General features: G+C 43.2%; 2 protein-coding genes across 2 annotated transcripts; both read left to right on the top strand.

The window, feature by feature from the left end:
* The first annotated feature begins 422 nt into the window (after nt 1-422).
* Nucleotides 423-7,650, top strand: actr1b (actin related protein 1B). The gene is made up of 11 exons (XM_057819127.1): nt 423-648; nt 2,194-2,258; nt 2,332-2,407; nt 2,475-2,600; nt 2,732-2,856; nt 3,048-3,264; nt 3,330-3,422; nt 3,490-3,664; nt 3,727-3,788; nt 3,917-3,957; nt 5,785-7,650. The coding sequence occupies exons 1-11, from the start codon at nt 601-603 to the stop codon at nt 5,885-5,887; spliced, it is 1,131 nt and encodes a 376-aa protein (XP_057675110.1). The 5' UTR covers nt 423-600; the 3' UTR covers nt 5,888-7,650.
* A 1,106-nt stretch (nt 7,651-8,756) lies between these two features.
* Nucleotides 8,757-10,206, top strand: LOC130905592 (radial spoke head protein 3 homolog). Its single transcript, XM_057819135.1, has one exon. It carries the CDS (start codon nt 8,964-8,966, stop codon nt 9,948-9,950), a length of 987 nt encoding a protein of 328 aa, XP_057675118.1. The 5' UTR covers nt 8,757-8,963; the 3' UTR covers nt 9,951-10,206.
* Nucleotides 10,207-15,672: the final 5,466 nt, after the last annotated feature.

Genomic DNA, 15,672 nt, shown 5'->3' with positions numbered 1-15,672 from the left:
AATAATCCGACTATTAGAAATCGGTACGCCACCCCAAAAAGTTTGAGAGAAGTGAAAACCCCTCAGAAAAAAATACTGAAAAAAATGTGAAAAAATACTGGCAATAAATAAGCACCTCCAAACATACTAGTATATGACCTCGGGAAAAAGGTTGTTTTCACAAATGCGAGGGTTCCGAGGGTAAGTAAGTCATAATTGAAAAAAACAACAACTTAGTAATTAAAAAAAACTCAGTAAAGACAATAGCAAAGGTGTCAGAAAATAAAACATTTAGGTAAAGCAAGTAATATTTACTAACTGGGTGGGATTGAAGAGCCGGTCCAAAGTGTCCTTAATCCCCATTGGTTCAATCTCCTGCCCGTCATAAAATAGTTCGCCACAATTGGCCCGAGTAGCTGTCAGAAGAGCTGCCGGCGTCGGTGTGGGGCGGGATTAGGAAGAAGCGAGGAGAGGAGAGGAGCGTTGTGTGTGTACTGGACAAGAGCAGGGCTCGCGCCTCGCCGTGGTTCTGCTCAACTATCTCTTTTTCCTCCACTTTGGACGCCATTCAGCACCGAAAGTGGACCTCGAGAAACGCGCTCCTCTGCATCGTTGTCCGTCATGGAATCCTATGACATTTTAGCTAATCAGCCCGTGGTAATCGATAACGTGAGTATAATGACGTCAGTCTCCCACACCCAAACCCGGGCCGTTGCTGGCGGGTTGCTAGCTTAGCTTAGGCTGTTGTCTCCGGGTGGAACCGCAGTTTTCGGCTTCCTCACTCGGCCACATTGTGGTTATCATTATTGGTATTATTATCGAATTTATGCATAACTCACCACAAACGCATTTGGAAGGCCAAGCGCGAGTTTGTTTTGATTGAGCCCATTGTCGCAAGCTAGCTCCGGCTGCTAGCTGCTCGCTACATTTGACGCTAGTCGACTTTTAATGTTATTACTGCTCAAATGCTCTTAATTACAATTGACTAAGAGTGGGGTTGGGTACATTTACGTTCTGTCGCTTGTTTTTTTCCAATTCTATGTGATATTTCAAAGAAAGAATTGACAATAGCAGATGCTTTTTCTTATAATTTCGTTAAAATACCAGCCATTCAGGAAAAAAAAAACTTTATTGAGGTCAACCCTGGTGAATTCTGATTTAATCTATCACCGTCAATAAACAAACAGTTTGTCACAATCGTGACACGCACATATTCCTGCTAACTACCACAACACATCTTCTGCTAAATCTAAACCTGTACAGTACATGATTTGGCTGTTAACCCTTTATAGTGAGTACTTTAGGTCATTTTAAAAACTACTTGCATGACCCAAAATGTCATCTTCACATATGTTGACGATAGTTTAAAAAAAAAAAAAAATTAAAAACAAATTATATATATATATATATATATATAAAATCCTTACAATTTTTTTTAATGAATAAATAAAATTATACATTAGTAAAATCTTAATGAAAACCAAAATAAAACAAAGCAGAAATGCACTGTTTATGGCCCCAAATAAGGCTCTAAAGTCGATAAATAATAACTAAAATAGCATTGATAAGAATTTTTTTAAAATTCCCTTTTGTTTTTCGTAAATTTGAAATAAACATTTTTATTAATGAAAGAGAATAATTGCAGTTTTGTTTCTTTATGCCATTCAAAAATGAAAAGAAATAAGAACATATTTCCTGTTTCCCGCTTTTATTTTAATTTTAAAAAAAAATTGTTGTGTTTTTTTGGGAATAAATAAAATCATATTTACTCTGTCCAATTCATTTAAACTGGAAGAACTGGCTGTGAATGCGTATTTGTCTGTGCCATTGACGGCACTGTTCGCTAATTTGCCCCTTCCAGTCAAAATGAATTGGTCCAGCGCCATCAATTGCAGCCAGTGACCTCAAAGATTGTTAAAAAGTGTTAACAAAAAAAATCGGACGAAAGTCGGACTCTTAAAAAATGCATCGATGCCTCTCACAGTGTATCATTACGTGATGGGAATACTTAAGTATGAAGTTGAAAAATGATTAGAATAGTTCAGAAATATTTTCACCGCCACATCTCATGCTATGTTCAACTGCAGTGGGACAAAGCAGTTGTTTGTTTGCATGGCCTCCAGCCGTGCCACATGATGCTTCTGTTCAATACGCATTTCATGGTGCTACATTAAAAAAAAAAAAAAATCATCCTTCTGTGTTTGATGTGTTCAGGGTTCAGGGGTCATCAAGGCTGGCTTCGCTGGAGACCAGATCCCCAAATACTGTTTTCCTAACTAGTAAGTCATCTTCACGTTTGATATCGAACACGCACAGATTGGCAAACCAATGGGAATACCTTCCGTGTTTCAGTGTTGGACGTCCCAAACATGTTCGCGTCATGGCGGGGGCGCTGGAGGGTGACCTCTTTATTGGCCCCAAAGCAGAGGTAATTTCCACGAGGCATTTGTTTTTTTCCCTCAACCGTTAGCATAACGAGCCGGTCGTCACGCTAGGAGCACCGCGGGCTGCTGTCGGTGCGTTACCCAATGGAGCACGGAATCGTCAAGGACTGGAACGACATGGAGAGGATCTGGCAATATGTCTACTCCAAGGAGCAGCTGCAGACCTTCTCCGAGGAGGTGAGTGGGTGACGGCAATGGTAGCCAATCGATTCACGTGCTAAAGTTTCTGTGCGCTAATTGAAAAGAGGTAATTTTTAGAGTGAGAGTTTCCTTAAACACCATTAACGGCGCCTCACCTTTGTTCTCAGCATCCAGTGCTTTTGACGGAAGCACCGCTCAACCCCAGCAAGAACCGCGAGAAGGCCGCCGAGGTCTTTTTCGAGACCTTCAACGTCCCTGCGCTTTTCATCTCCATGCAGGCCGTGCTCAGCTTGTAAGTTTTGATCTGTGAACAACTTTCCCAAGAAAAACGAAGAAAATATTACCTAATTAAAAGGCTCAAAAAAGAGGGTTTGGACAATTTGCAAGTTTCCAAACACTTCAACTTTGACAGTTCTCTGCCCCGCGTGCCGCAATTAAGACCCCTGATTCTAGCCTATAAATGAATACTCAACTTGTCACCAGGTACGCCACAGGTCGCACCACGGGTGTGGTGCTCGACTCAGGCGATGGCGTGACGCACGTGGTGCCTATCTACGAGGGCTTCGCCATCCCGCACTCCATCATGCGGGTGGACATCGCCGGCAGGGACGTGTCTCGCTACCTGCGCCTGCTCCTGCGCAAGGAGGGCTATAACTTCAACACCTCGGCCGAGTTCGAGGTGGTACGCACCATCAAGGAGGTGAGGACCGTGCCCCGCTCGCCTTCAGACGCCAAGACTGTCTAAATGTTCCTCACCACCGGCAGAGGGCCTGCTACCTGTCGCTGAACCCTCAAAAGGATGAGACACTGGAGACAGAGAGGGCGCAGTACGTCCTCCCTGACGGGAGCGCCTTAAATGTGAGCGACCACGATGCCCCGTCCCGTCCCCATCCGGCCGTGACCCTTCCCATCCTTTGTCGTTCAGATCGGGCCGGCCCGTTTCCGTGCCCCCGAGCTGCTCTTCCGGCCCGACCTGGTGGGCGACGAGAGCTCGGGCATCCACGAAGTGCTGGCCTACGCCATTCAGAAATCCGACATGGACCTGAGGCGCACGCTCTTCTCAACCATAGTGCTGTGCGGCGGGTCCACGCTCATAAAAGGTGGGGGCTAGCGTTCGCTCCGGGAGGCCACCCGTTTGTTGACTCACTGTCGCCTCCCTCAGGCTTTGGAGAGAGGTTACTGACTGAAGTCAAGAAGCTTGCACCTAAAGACGTCAAGATCAAGGTGTCTGTATATTCAAATTTGTCCTTTTGTCTGTTTTCTTCCCCTTTTTGCCTCCTTTTTCTTCTCCTTCATCTTCTGCTTCCTCCTTCTACTTCCAGACTAATGCATGTGTGATTTTGTGTGTGCAGATTTCCGCCCCCCAGGAGCGACTCTACTCCACTTGGATCGGGTATAAATTTTTCCTTTTTTCCATTTCGTGGACTGCTAGCTAAATCATGAGCGGGTGGTAACCGCTTCTCAATTTCCCTCCTTTGAGAAGGGGGCGTCGCTTCCATTTGATCTAACGGTATTCGTAAACCTAACCTTGACGACCACGCCCCCATCAACGAGAATTGTAGCGGAAGCTAGCTAGTTGGCTAATGATTTTTAAACACAAGAACTTGATGAACACTACATAGTTGGCCAATAGTTTTTCAGCAAAGAACCTTGCGGATGCTAGCTAGTAGGCCAGTGATTTTTAGGCTAAGAACATAGCGGACACTAGCTAGTTGGCTAATGAATTTAAGGCACAAGAAGTTTGTAAACACTAGATAGTTGTCCAATGATTTTTAGGCACAAGACGTTAGCTAGATGACGAGAACTAAGATCCTAGCTAGATGACGAGAACTAAGATCTGAATATAATTTTTTTGACTTGTGTTGTCCTTATAGGAGGGGGAAAAAACTACATAAGATAGATTTAACACCACTGAACATTTTGAAAGTAAAAAAAAAAGAAAATAGATGAATAAACTACTTAGTTTTCACTGCCCAAAAGTAGATATCACCAGTGTTGTTAATCTTACTTTTAAAAAAGTAATTAATTAATTACACATCTCCCAAAAAGTAATTGCATTAGTAACGCAGTTACCTGAATGTAAGAGTAATTAGTTACTTGGCAGAGTAACTGTAAAGGGTATTGCAGATATTGCGATAACTAGATAGTAACCTTTGCTATGTGTGGAAGTCATTTAATGTTATGAATCAATCGTTAAAGTTGTTAAAATTGCTCCCGTGATTGCATTAGTTCCCATCTGTCTACTTTTAACGTGTGTAAGTTTTAAAACTATTTCATGATTTAAAGATAGATTTAAGTCAAGATTTTGCCGAATTAGGAGCATTTTAGATAAAAAGTTAGATAGATTGATAAAAAGGTTCACTTGGAAGGTTCTCTACAACAGAGCCTTCCTGAAGAGTCTACTGCTTTAAGATGGTGGCTGTTTACTAACGCATCTAGTTCTTTATTATACATGTTGCTAATGCAGCAGTGTCTGTCATTTGCATCTAGTTCTGTATATATGTGATATCTACCGAAGCATCATGTGGGCGTAGTTTGTAGGCTATCGGCTACAGTCAGGTATTATTGGAGCCACCTAGCATAGTAGCATCGCATTTGCAACGGCGTTACCCTCCCTTGCCTCCTCCCCACTCCTGCTCTGTTCTCTCGTCTCTGTGAGTCCGTCAGGCTTTTCTCGCTCAGTCAACCAACGTAGTAACGCACGTCTTTCCCGCCTCAGTAACGGTAACGGCGTTGCCAAGATGAGAAAAGTAATTAATTACATTACTCACTACTGAAGAAAATAACGCCGTCAGCAACGCCGTTATATTCTAATACTGTAATTAACAACACTGGATATCACATCTATAGTGAGCTACTAGTAGATGAAAAAAGTCTGCGTCCATCGTAAAGTAGTGGACGTTTCTTTTGGAGCCAACCTTAGGTGAGTGATTTTTCTCCACCAAAATACTATTTACTCGGTGAAAGATTTTAAAATATTTTTATAACAAACTGTATTAATGTGGCCATTACTCCGGCTGGATGTTGAAAAACTCGTTCGAAAATGGAGCTATTTCAAGGTACATCATGTTTATCCAATGGCACTGACACAATATGGCTTACAAGCGATAATGGCCGCCGCGATTGACTCACGTCTCGTATTGCGTGTCTAGCTCCGTATATGTGTGATATGTACGGTTCAAAGTATCGCTGCGCCGGTTAACGCCACGCCCACCCGCAGAGGCTCCATCTTGGCGTCGTTGGACACGTTTAAGAAGATGTGGGTGTCCAAGCGGGAGTACGAAGAAGACCGAGCACGCGCCATCCACAGGAAGACCTTCTAGAATGGCTCTGACCTGAACTGACCCGCCCGCCCTCTCCCTTAAGCCTCGCCCCTCCCCTCCAAATCCTCGCCTTTGGCCAATGGCGCTCGCCGTCGAGGACTCCTGCCGCCACATGAAGGTGTTCATAACATCACGTGTCAACAAAAACACTTTTTTTCTCATTTGTTTTGCTACGGTTCCATTCCAAAGTTTTCTTTTACGACACTTTAGACCTTAAATCTTTGGCCGCCGTTGACGATGATGGACGTCCTATCGCGCAGCTCTTAAAAACTCAATTGAAACTCACGGCAGTTGACGACAGAAGCTTGAAAATCTTCCCTACCAATGTGGCCGTAATGGCAACGTTGCCATCAAACACACTCCATTGACATTAATATGAAGTCATAACTAGTTTTAAAAGTTTTTATCAATGTTAATGCATCTGGTATTTACTCATTGGCCGCTATTGACGGCGCTTGACGTCCAATCTATTTGAAGTGGAAGGACTGGCAGCGAATGAACCAACGGCTATGTCGGTAGGAATAATGTTTCCATCAAAGTGAATGCAGGTCGATCTCATACTTGTATTCACTTGTAGACCATTGTAGTGGTAACATTCCTACCACAAATGGTCACTATTCAACGCCATCGACGTCGACAGACGTCCATCTTCGTCAACGGCATTTGACGAGTTAACGCCGAGCACTTGGCTAGGAGTACTAGCGGTGGCGTTTTACCTTACTCGTAAGACGCCGTTGTCCTACAACGGAGGTCAAAGAGCACGGCAGTAAACGGTGAAGCTGACAGTCTGCAGACGATTGGTCCAGTCCCAACCAATAGAGGGCTTTTTTGATTTGAACGGAAGAAATCGCTGGGACGGTGGCAAGCGAAGCCCCAGGACCTTTTCGAAATCACGGCCGATGCCCGAAAAATTCTTTGTTCGCTAACGATTTTGCTCCGGTCGATACTGTTGTTATTATTATTATGATTATCATCTTGGTATTATATGGAAGAAATAAATATGTCTGCTGCTCAAAGGCTTGTGTTGCTGTGAGTCATGTGACCAGGAACTAGAAAGGCCGCCATTTACAGCATTTCATATAAACTTAACTGAGCTGGGATCTGTTGTTCTAGCTAATCTGCTCATTGATGTCCCTTTTAAGAGAAAATATTTTATATTTAATATTTTAATAAGACGTTAAGAGGAAAAAGAGATATTTTATGAGGATACACCTGTAATAATAGGTTTTGAGGTTTTTCATTATTCAGCTGAATGAAAAAGAGTCCCAAAACTTTTGACCAAGGCTGTACATTTCATATATACGTCTACATTTATTAAGGCTGAGCAAGGATGAAACATTTTGAATTGCATTGTCATACAATCCAAAAGTCGTATTTGGCATGTTTATTATGAAAACCCAATAGAAATATGTATAACTTGACTGATTGCAAATGTTTAATCGGTGACCGGCCCAGGTTAGAAAAAAAGCTTCGAATAAAATGTTGCTGCTTCCAAGTATTGTTTAATTAGAGTGGCATTATAATGGTTTGTTTCGAAAGCGTTTGCATTTAGTTTTATTGATTTGGGTGGATAAACTGCCATCTAGTTGCAACAGTGAATATGACATAACTCATTTAACATGGCTTAATCCCGCTGCACCTTGTTAAGACCAACATAAGCTGGTGTTTTTTTATGAAGCCCTAACGATGCCACTCGGTCAGCCTTATTAATGTCATTGGTGAATCGACTAGATAAAAACAGCAACAAGTCCAAGTTTAGTACACATAAGCTGATTTTAAGGGGGGGCAGGGGCTAGCCCCCCCCCCTCCCGTGGCCGAAAAGTGTCATTGCGTGTAATTGACTTTCCTATATAGTAGTATATATAAAAGTTGTAAAGCAATAACACTGCAACAAAAATGAATGAAATGAACACACACAAAAAATGGTCAAAAATATTTTTCGAACAGATCATGTGACTAGCAACTTTGACGGTCATTTGCTTTGCATATAATTTTCAAAAATAAAAAATTACGAAACGGCAATTTTATATTTCGAATGATTTATTTTTCTTTCATTGAAATTATATGTATTTATTTTTATTGAAGCAACTTTTTGGGGGATTAAATGATTTAGACACAAATGTCTTACTCATAATATGGCCCAAACACAAAAATGATTGCTTCAATTAAAACTTTTTCCATGAAAAATTGTGTTGAAATGCAAAATTTTCAATGTCAAATATTTATTCGCATTCAAAAACTTTTTCCATGATTGAATTTTTTTTTTGATTGAAGTGAATTTTCTTTTTGAAAATATATCAAATATAAATATATATATATTTTTTGAAGCAACTTATTTTTTAAGACAAAAATGTCCTAGCCAAAATGTGGCCTGCACACGAATCAATATTACTTCAATCAAAAACAAAACGTAGATAAAAAAAAAATCAAAGAAAAATAGCTTTCACATGCATTTTTTGGAGTTTCAAATTTATTTTTGCATTCAAATACTTTTTTTTTTTTTTTTGATTGACGCGGCCTTTTTTTGGTTGAAAATATATATTTTGATTGAAGCAACTTTTTTTTTTATTGAAGCAACTTTTTGATTGAATAGACACATCTACCTCTATATGGTTCCGTCCAGAGGATACAATTTTTGACTGGGGTAACTACATTGGCACGACACCGGCAGGCGTACCATATTCAACGGATGACGATATTGGATAAAAGTATTGCTTTAGAATTCCCCTTAAGAATGAAGGGAACCAAAAAACGCTTATTGTCAACTTATTATTATAAATATCCTTGTAAGTTAATTTTATTGCTGACACTGCATTTCGGGGTCATCAACATGTTGTGCCCGCCCCCGCCCCAAAAGTCAAACTTCGCCTATAGTACGTGTGATGATATCATGTCACAAAGCTTTGATTAACGCGGTGATGACACGATTCGCGCCTGTGAAGAAGTCAAGTTATTTTCCGATCAGCCAAACGTACAAGTGAAGAAAATAGATGGAATCGAGTTGACAAAGCGCTCATTCTCTCTCCCCGAAAAAAGCAAGCGCCGGTCCCGAACGGAAGCCGATCCGATCCGCGCGATGGCTTCCGTTTCCCAAGCTCAAGGAAACAAAAACCCCTCCTCCACGTACGTGTACTCCAGCCGTCCCCGGCCGGTGGACGGCCCGTGCGCGGAGAAGCCTCAGTACGGCAACATCATGTACGATCGGCGGGTGATCCGGGGGAATGCCGCCAAGACGGCGGCGCAGGCGGCCGACGTCCTGCAGCAGCACGGCTTCCGCCGGAGGTCTGTGGACTTTTTGCGCTCCAGAGACCAGCTGTGGTTCAAGACTCGCGGCGACCACAACAACCTGCCCGGCAGAAAGCACGTGGACGTGCAAACCGACTCCTATCTGGAGGAACTGAGTCTGGCGCTGGTGACCAAGGACGCCGACTCGCAAACCGACCCTTTCCTGGACAGGCCGGCCACTCCGCTCTTCATCCCGGCCAAGTCGGGCGAAGACGTGGCCACCCAGATCCTGGAGGGGGAGCTCTTCGACTTTGACCGGGAGGTGCAGCCGGTGCTGGAGGTCCTGGTGGGTAAGACCATCGAGCAGTCTCTGCTGGAGGTGATGGAGGAGGAGGAGCTGGCCTGCCTGCGGGCCCAGCAGAGGGCCTTCCAGCAGCTGCGTAACGCCGAGCTGGCCGAAGTCCAGCGGCTCCAGGAACAGGAGCGCCGTCGCGCCGAGGAGAAGGAGTGTCGCATCGGGCAGCAGAAGGAGGCGGTCCGCAAGGAGAAGGAGACGGCCGAGATGATCGCAGCCCAGGCCTGCGCGCAGCAGTTTCTGTCCAAGCTCTTCCCCGCGGTCTTCGCCTCGCTCCGCAGACACGGCTACTTCTACGACCCCGTGGAGAGGGATATCGAGATCAACTTCTTCCAGTGGTTGATGGCCGAGGTCAACAACACGCTGGAGAAGAGGAATTCAGCCAGGCTGCTGCTGGACACCATTATCCACGACATCGCACTGGCCAGACGGGATTTCTTCGGGGCGGATCTGGAGGAGCAGGCGCCCAAAGCCGACAAGTAGATCGGATGGGACAGGAAGAAAAATGCTCCAAATCCTTAGCTCTCACTCCCGCCCTCCCAATTTAAATGGAGTGGACGCGCGTTTACTAAGTGATAAACTCCAGAGTTGTCATTTTTTAAGAGCCACGTGACGGGACGTCTGTTATCGTCAATGGCACATAAAGACTGGCTAATCCTTATGGGTTGATGACATTCTGTAAAACATATCCTTCGAAAGCAGCATCAAATGACACTAATGTGACAAGCAAAAATAAACGAACTGCTATTTTGTGTTGGGGAGTGTGCGGTTATTTTTTATCAACAGGGGGCGCCATAACACAACACATGATTCATTTGAAGCGCCCGTATCCGGCTGATCCAAGCAAGATGGTGATACGTGCTTTTAGGGGCTTGATTTGCTTAGGAACACGCTATTAACCCCGAAGTACCACAACGCATAATCTCCCACTACTACCTAAGTGGCAGTGAATGACAGGATTCGACATCACCTATTTTGAGCGTCAATTGACTTAAAATAAGAATAATATTATTTTCACTCTGATTAAGAAATGATTGACAGACTTATTCAATCTTTCTGGCCAAATAAAATCATTCTGCCACAGAAGGTGACACGATATTAACAGGAAATGCTTTCGAAATGCCCCAAATCAACAGGCAGCAGTGTTGTTAATCGTACTTTAAAAAAGTAATCAATTACAGTTACAAATGATTTCTCCCAAATAGTAATTGCGTTAGTAACTCAGTTACCTGAATGAAAGAGTGATTAGATACTTGGCAAAGTGACTGGTGATAATTTTCATGGTTTTTTTTCTCAAAAAAACAAAAAAAATAACAGGTCACAATGTGAAGTTTGAAGGGTTTTTGGGACAATTGGCCCTAGCCCAATTCTTTACCCTAAACTTAACTAGACACAGGGGTAATGTGGATATTGTGATAACTAGATAGTAACCTTTGCTATGTGTGGAAGTCATTTAATGTTGTGAATCAACCGTTAAAGTTGCTAAAATTTCTCCCGTTATTGCATTAGTTCCCTTTTGTCTACTTTCGACATGTGTAAGTTTTAAAACTGTTTCATCATTTAAAAACTAGATTTAAGTTTTGCCGATTTAGGAGCATTTTAAATAAAAAGTTACTTAGGTTCGCTCGGAAGGTTCTCTACAACAGAGCCTTCCTGAGAAGTCTACTGCTTTAAGATGGCGGCTGTTTACTAACGCATCGAATTCTTTATTATACATGTTGTTAATGCGGCCGTGTCTGTCATTTGCATCTAGTTCTGTATATATGTGATATCTACCGTAGCATCATGTGGGTGTAGTTTGTAGGCTATCGGCAACAGGCAAGTATTATTGGAGCCACCTAGCATAGCTGCATCGCGTTTGCAATGGCGTCACACTCCCTTGCCTCCTCCCCACTCCTGCTCTGCTCTCTCTTCTCTGTGAGTCCGTCTTTCTTAAACTTTTCTCACGTCAGTCAACCAACGTAGTAACGCACGCCTTTCCCGCCTCAGTAACGTAACGGCGTTGCCAAGATGAGAAAAGTAATTAATTAGATTAGTCACTACTGAAGAAAATAACGCAATTAGTAACGCCGTTATATTCTAACGCCGTTATCAACAACACTGAAAGGCAGTGACCCTATAATCAAAGGAAGTGACCCCGAATGACCCAAAATCAACAGGAGGTGACCCGTGACCAATAGGAAGTGACCTGGAAATACCCCAAAGTCAACAGAAAGAGATCCCTTATCAATAGGAAGTGACTTAAGTATTACCCAAAGACTATACAGTGGGGAGAACAAGTATTTGATACACTGCCGATTTTGCTGGTTTTCCCACTTGCAAAGCATGTAGAGGTCTGTAATTTGTATCATAAATTCTCTTCAACTGTGAGGGACGGAATCTAATACAAAAAAACCAGAAAATCACATTGTATGATTTTTAAATAAAAATTTTTGCATTTAATTGCATGAAATAAGTATTTGATACATCACAAAAATCGAACTTAATATTTGGTACAGAAACCTTTGTTTGCTATTATAGATACCAAACGTTTCCTGTAGTCCTTGACAAGGTTTGCACACACTGCAGCAGGGATTTTGGCCCACTCCTCCATGCAGATCTTCTCCAGAGCCTTCAGGTTTCGGGGCTGCTGCCGTGCAACACGGACTTTCAGCTCCCTCCATAGATTTTCTATCGGGTTCAGATCTGGTGACCAGGACCTTAAGATGCTTCTTACGGAGCCACTCTTTAGTTGCCTTGGCTGTGTGCTTTGGGTCGTTGTCATGCTGGAAACCCAGCCATGACCCATCTTTAGGGCTCTCAATGAAGGAAGGAGGTTGTCAGCCAAGATCTGGCGATACATAGCCCCATACATCCTCCCCTCAATACGGTGCAGTCGTCCTGTACCCTTGGCAGAGAAGCAGCCCCAAAAAATGATGTTTCCTCCTCCATGTTTCATGGTTGGGATGGTGTTTTTGGTGTTGTACTCATCCTTCTTTTTCCTCCAAACACGACGAGCCGAGTTTAGACCAGAAAGTTCCATTTTGGTCTCATCCGACCAAATGACCTTGTCCCATTGCTCCTCTGGATCATCCAGATGGTCAGTAGCAAACTTCAGACGTGTCTGGACATGCACTGGCTTCAACAGCGGGACCTTGCGTGCGCTGTAGGATTTTAATCCATGACGGCGTAATGTGTTTCTGATGGTTTCCTTCGAGACTGTGGTTCCAGCTCTCTTCAGGTCATTGACCAGGTCCTGCCGTTTAGTTCTGGGCTGATGCCTCACCTTGCTCATGATCAGTGATGTCCCACGAGGTGAGATCTTGCATGGAGCCCCAGAACGAGGTAGATTGACCGTCAACTTGAACTTCTTCCATTTTCTAATAATCGCTCCAACAGTTGTTACCTTCTCACCAAGCTGCTTGCTTATTTACCTGTAGCCCATCCCAGCCTTGTGCAGGTCTATTATTTTATCCCTGATGTCCTTACACAGCTCTTTGGTCTTAGCCATTGTGGAGAGGTTGGAGTTTGTTTGTTTGAGCATGTGAACAGGTGTCTTTTATACCGGTAACAAGTTCAAATAGGTGCAGTTATTTCCGGTAATGAGTGGAGAACAGGAGGGCTTCTTAAAAAAGAACTGAGAGCCGAAATATTTACTAGTTGGTAATGTATCAAATACTTATTTCATGCAATTAAATACAAATTTATTATTTAAAAATTATACAATGTGATTTTCTGGATTTTTGTATTAGATTCCGTCCCTCACAGTTGAAGAGAATTTATGATACAAATTACAGACCTCTACATGGCTTGCAAGTGGGAAAACCAGCAAAATCGACAGTGTATCAAATACTTGTTCTCCCCACTGTAGGTAGTGGCTCGAAAACAACTGGAAGTGATGTGGAAATGCTCCAAAATCAACATGTAGTGTCCACGTCAAGGTTAGGGAGGAAGTGAGATGGAAATTCCCCCAAAGCAACAGGTAGTGACCCCAAAATCAAAACAAAGTGACCCCAAATGACCCAAAATCAACAGGAAGTCACCCGTGACCAGCAGGAAACGACCCCAAAATCAACAGAAAGTGACCCGATATCATAGGAAGTGACCTTGATATTCTCCAAAGACAATAGGAAGTGACGTTGAAATGCTCCAAAATCAACAGGTAGTCTTGGTAGCCTTTATCAAAAGGAAGTGAACCTGAAAATGCCGCCAAATCAACAGGAAGTGACCCGCAGAGCAAAGCATTCCCACGCAATTTCCTCAGAAATTGCATTTTCTACTTTACCGTAAATTCAATGGTGTTTTTGAAGTGCTTTTTTTTTTTTTTTTTTTTACGATGCGTAAAGTGTATGTCAAAGCACAAAAAACATTAGCTTTGGCGTCTGAGGAATGACTTTTGAATTGACAGTGCGGCCCTAGTATCAAGAGGCAAACCGTGCGGGCTCTGCTGATGGATGAAGTTTTAATGCCATTCAAAAGATTCATTCGTTCATCCGCGGCTTTGCCTAACGTGTATGCCCGCCTGCGGGCCAGCTACACGTACGGAGGCGGTCCAACCGCGCGCTAACAAGGCCTTTGCCGTCAGCCTTCTTAATTGAGGCCGGGCGAAAAGCGGCGGCCGGCGGAAGGACGCTTCATTCATTCTCGCGCCGGATTCGTCGAGGGGGAGGGGAACGTCCTTTATGCCGGCCGGCGCGTTTTCATCAGCGGCGGGCCCAGTGAATTATTCAGATTTGTGCAAATGACGACTTTTCATTTTCCGCCGGCGGGAGTGGAAATTGAACGTGACCCCGGCGACCTCCCTCTCGGCGGCCGCCGCCGAGACGGTTAACCCGCTTTGTTAACCCCGGCCCGACCCGCGCCTCGCCTTTTATGAACACGCTTTAAATATTTTTGACAGAACAAAAGCAATCGTGTCGGCACGCCGCCGACGGGTCGGGGGGCGCCGCCCGACACGACCCGCACTTACGGTCAGGAAGGAGAAGAAGAAGACGACACAAAAGACCACCTCGTTAACCGTCACGCTTGTGGATGGGGCGAGTTTTACGGGGGCGGAGCTTGTTGGAGGGAGGTTCAAAAGTCAAACGCGCTTATTAGAGCAAGGTTCTCAAACCTGCGGCCGGAGGACCCATTGAAGCTATGGAGCGCCGTTTGTAAAGCAGCACATGCTGAAAATTACGACAACATTTTCTCACATTTAGCGCCACACATTGTTGAAAACGTGGTGTGAAATTTTTAGAGTCACTTTTTTTGCACATTTACAAAATTATTTAGCAACTTAAATATTTATTTTTAAATAAGAGGTTTTTTTTTTACCTGAATGTTTCAATCCAGAACTAAATATTTAATTTAAATCCTAAATTTATATCCTAAATGATAAATCTGGAGACAGTTGAAACTAAATATTGAGCTTAATATGCAAATTAACATGACTGGAGACCGGAAGTAACAAAATAGAAGCTGGAGCACACAAAATACTCTATAAATAGTTGCTCCTAAATATGTATTTTGCCTTTATATTGTTATTATCACAATGACTCATGTCTAAGAGCAGACTGCCACCGTTGAGTAGGTTTTATTCATTTTCAAGCGACGTAAACAGACAGTCTGAGCTGCTCCACCAGCTTTTATTTTGTTACTTCCGGTCTCCAGTCATGTGAATTTGTGTATTAAGCTAAATATTTATTTCCGAATGTTACCTGATTTAACTTTTAGGATATAGGATATGAATTTAAGATTTAAATTAGATATTTAGTTCTGGATTTAAAGAATCAGGTCCAAAACTTCTTATTTAAAAAATAAATATTTAAGTTGCTAAATAATGTTGTAAATGTGCAACAACGACAAAACCCATTGACTCTAAAAATTTCACACCATTTTAAACACGGTGGCGCTAAGTATGAGAAAATGTTGTCATAATTTTCAGCATGTGCTGCTTTACAAACGGCGCCCCATATGAGGCCCCCTGTTTGACATCGATGTGTAGTTGTAGTAGTAGTGAACCCCATGTGCTATCGTGGCTTGGTCAGACACTGCTTAACTCATTGTCAGCCACTGAAGACTCTAGACGTCCAATAAACCAACATTCATTCGCTGCCGACCTCCCACTTCAAATGGATTGGTCAGCAGTAGCATTTCATTGCCCCTACTAACATGGCTGCCATGAGTCCATGTTGGTAGGGGCAACATTCCCATCCAAATCCATGCAATGAGATTCAAATGAAAT

The sequence above is a fragment of the Corythoichthys intestinalis genome, chromosome 17 (assembly GCF_030265065.1).
Source record: "Corythoichthys intestinalis isolate RoL2023-P3 chromosome 17, ASM3026506v1, whole genome shotgun sequence".
NCBI classification, from domain to species: Eukaryota; Metazoa; Chordata; class Actinopteri; order Syngnathiformes; family Syngnathidae; genus Corythoichthys; species Corythoichthys intestinalis.
The sequence above is the reverse complement of the archived record's forward strand: the minus strand, read 5'-3'. Positions and strand labels throughout refer to the sequence as shown.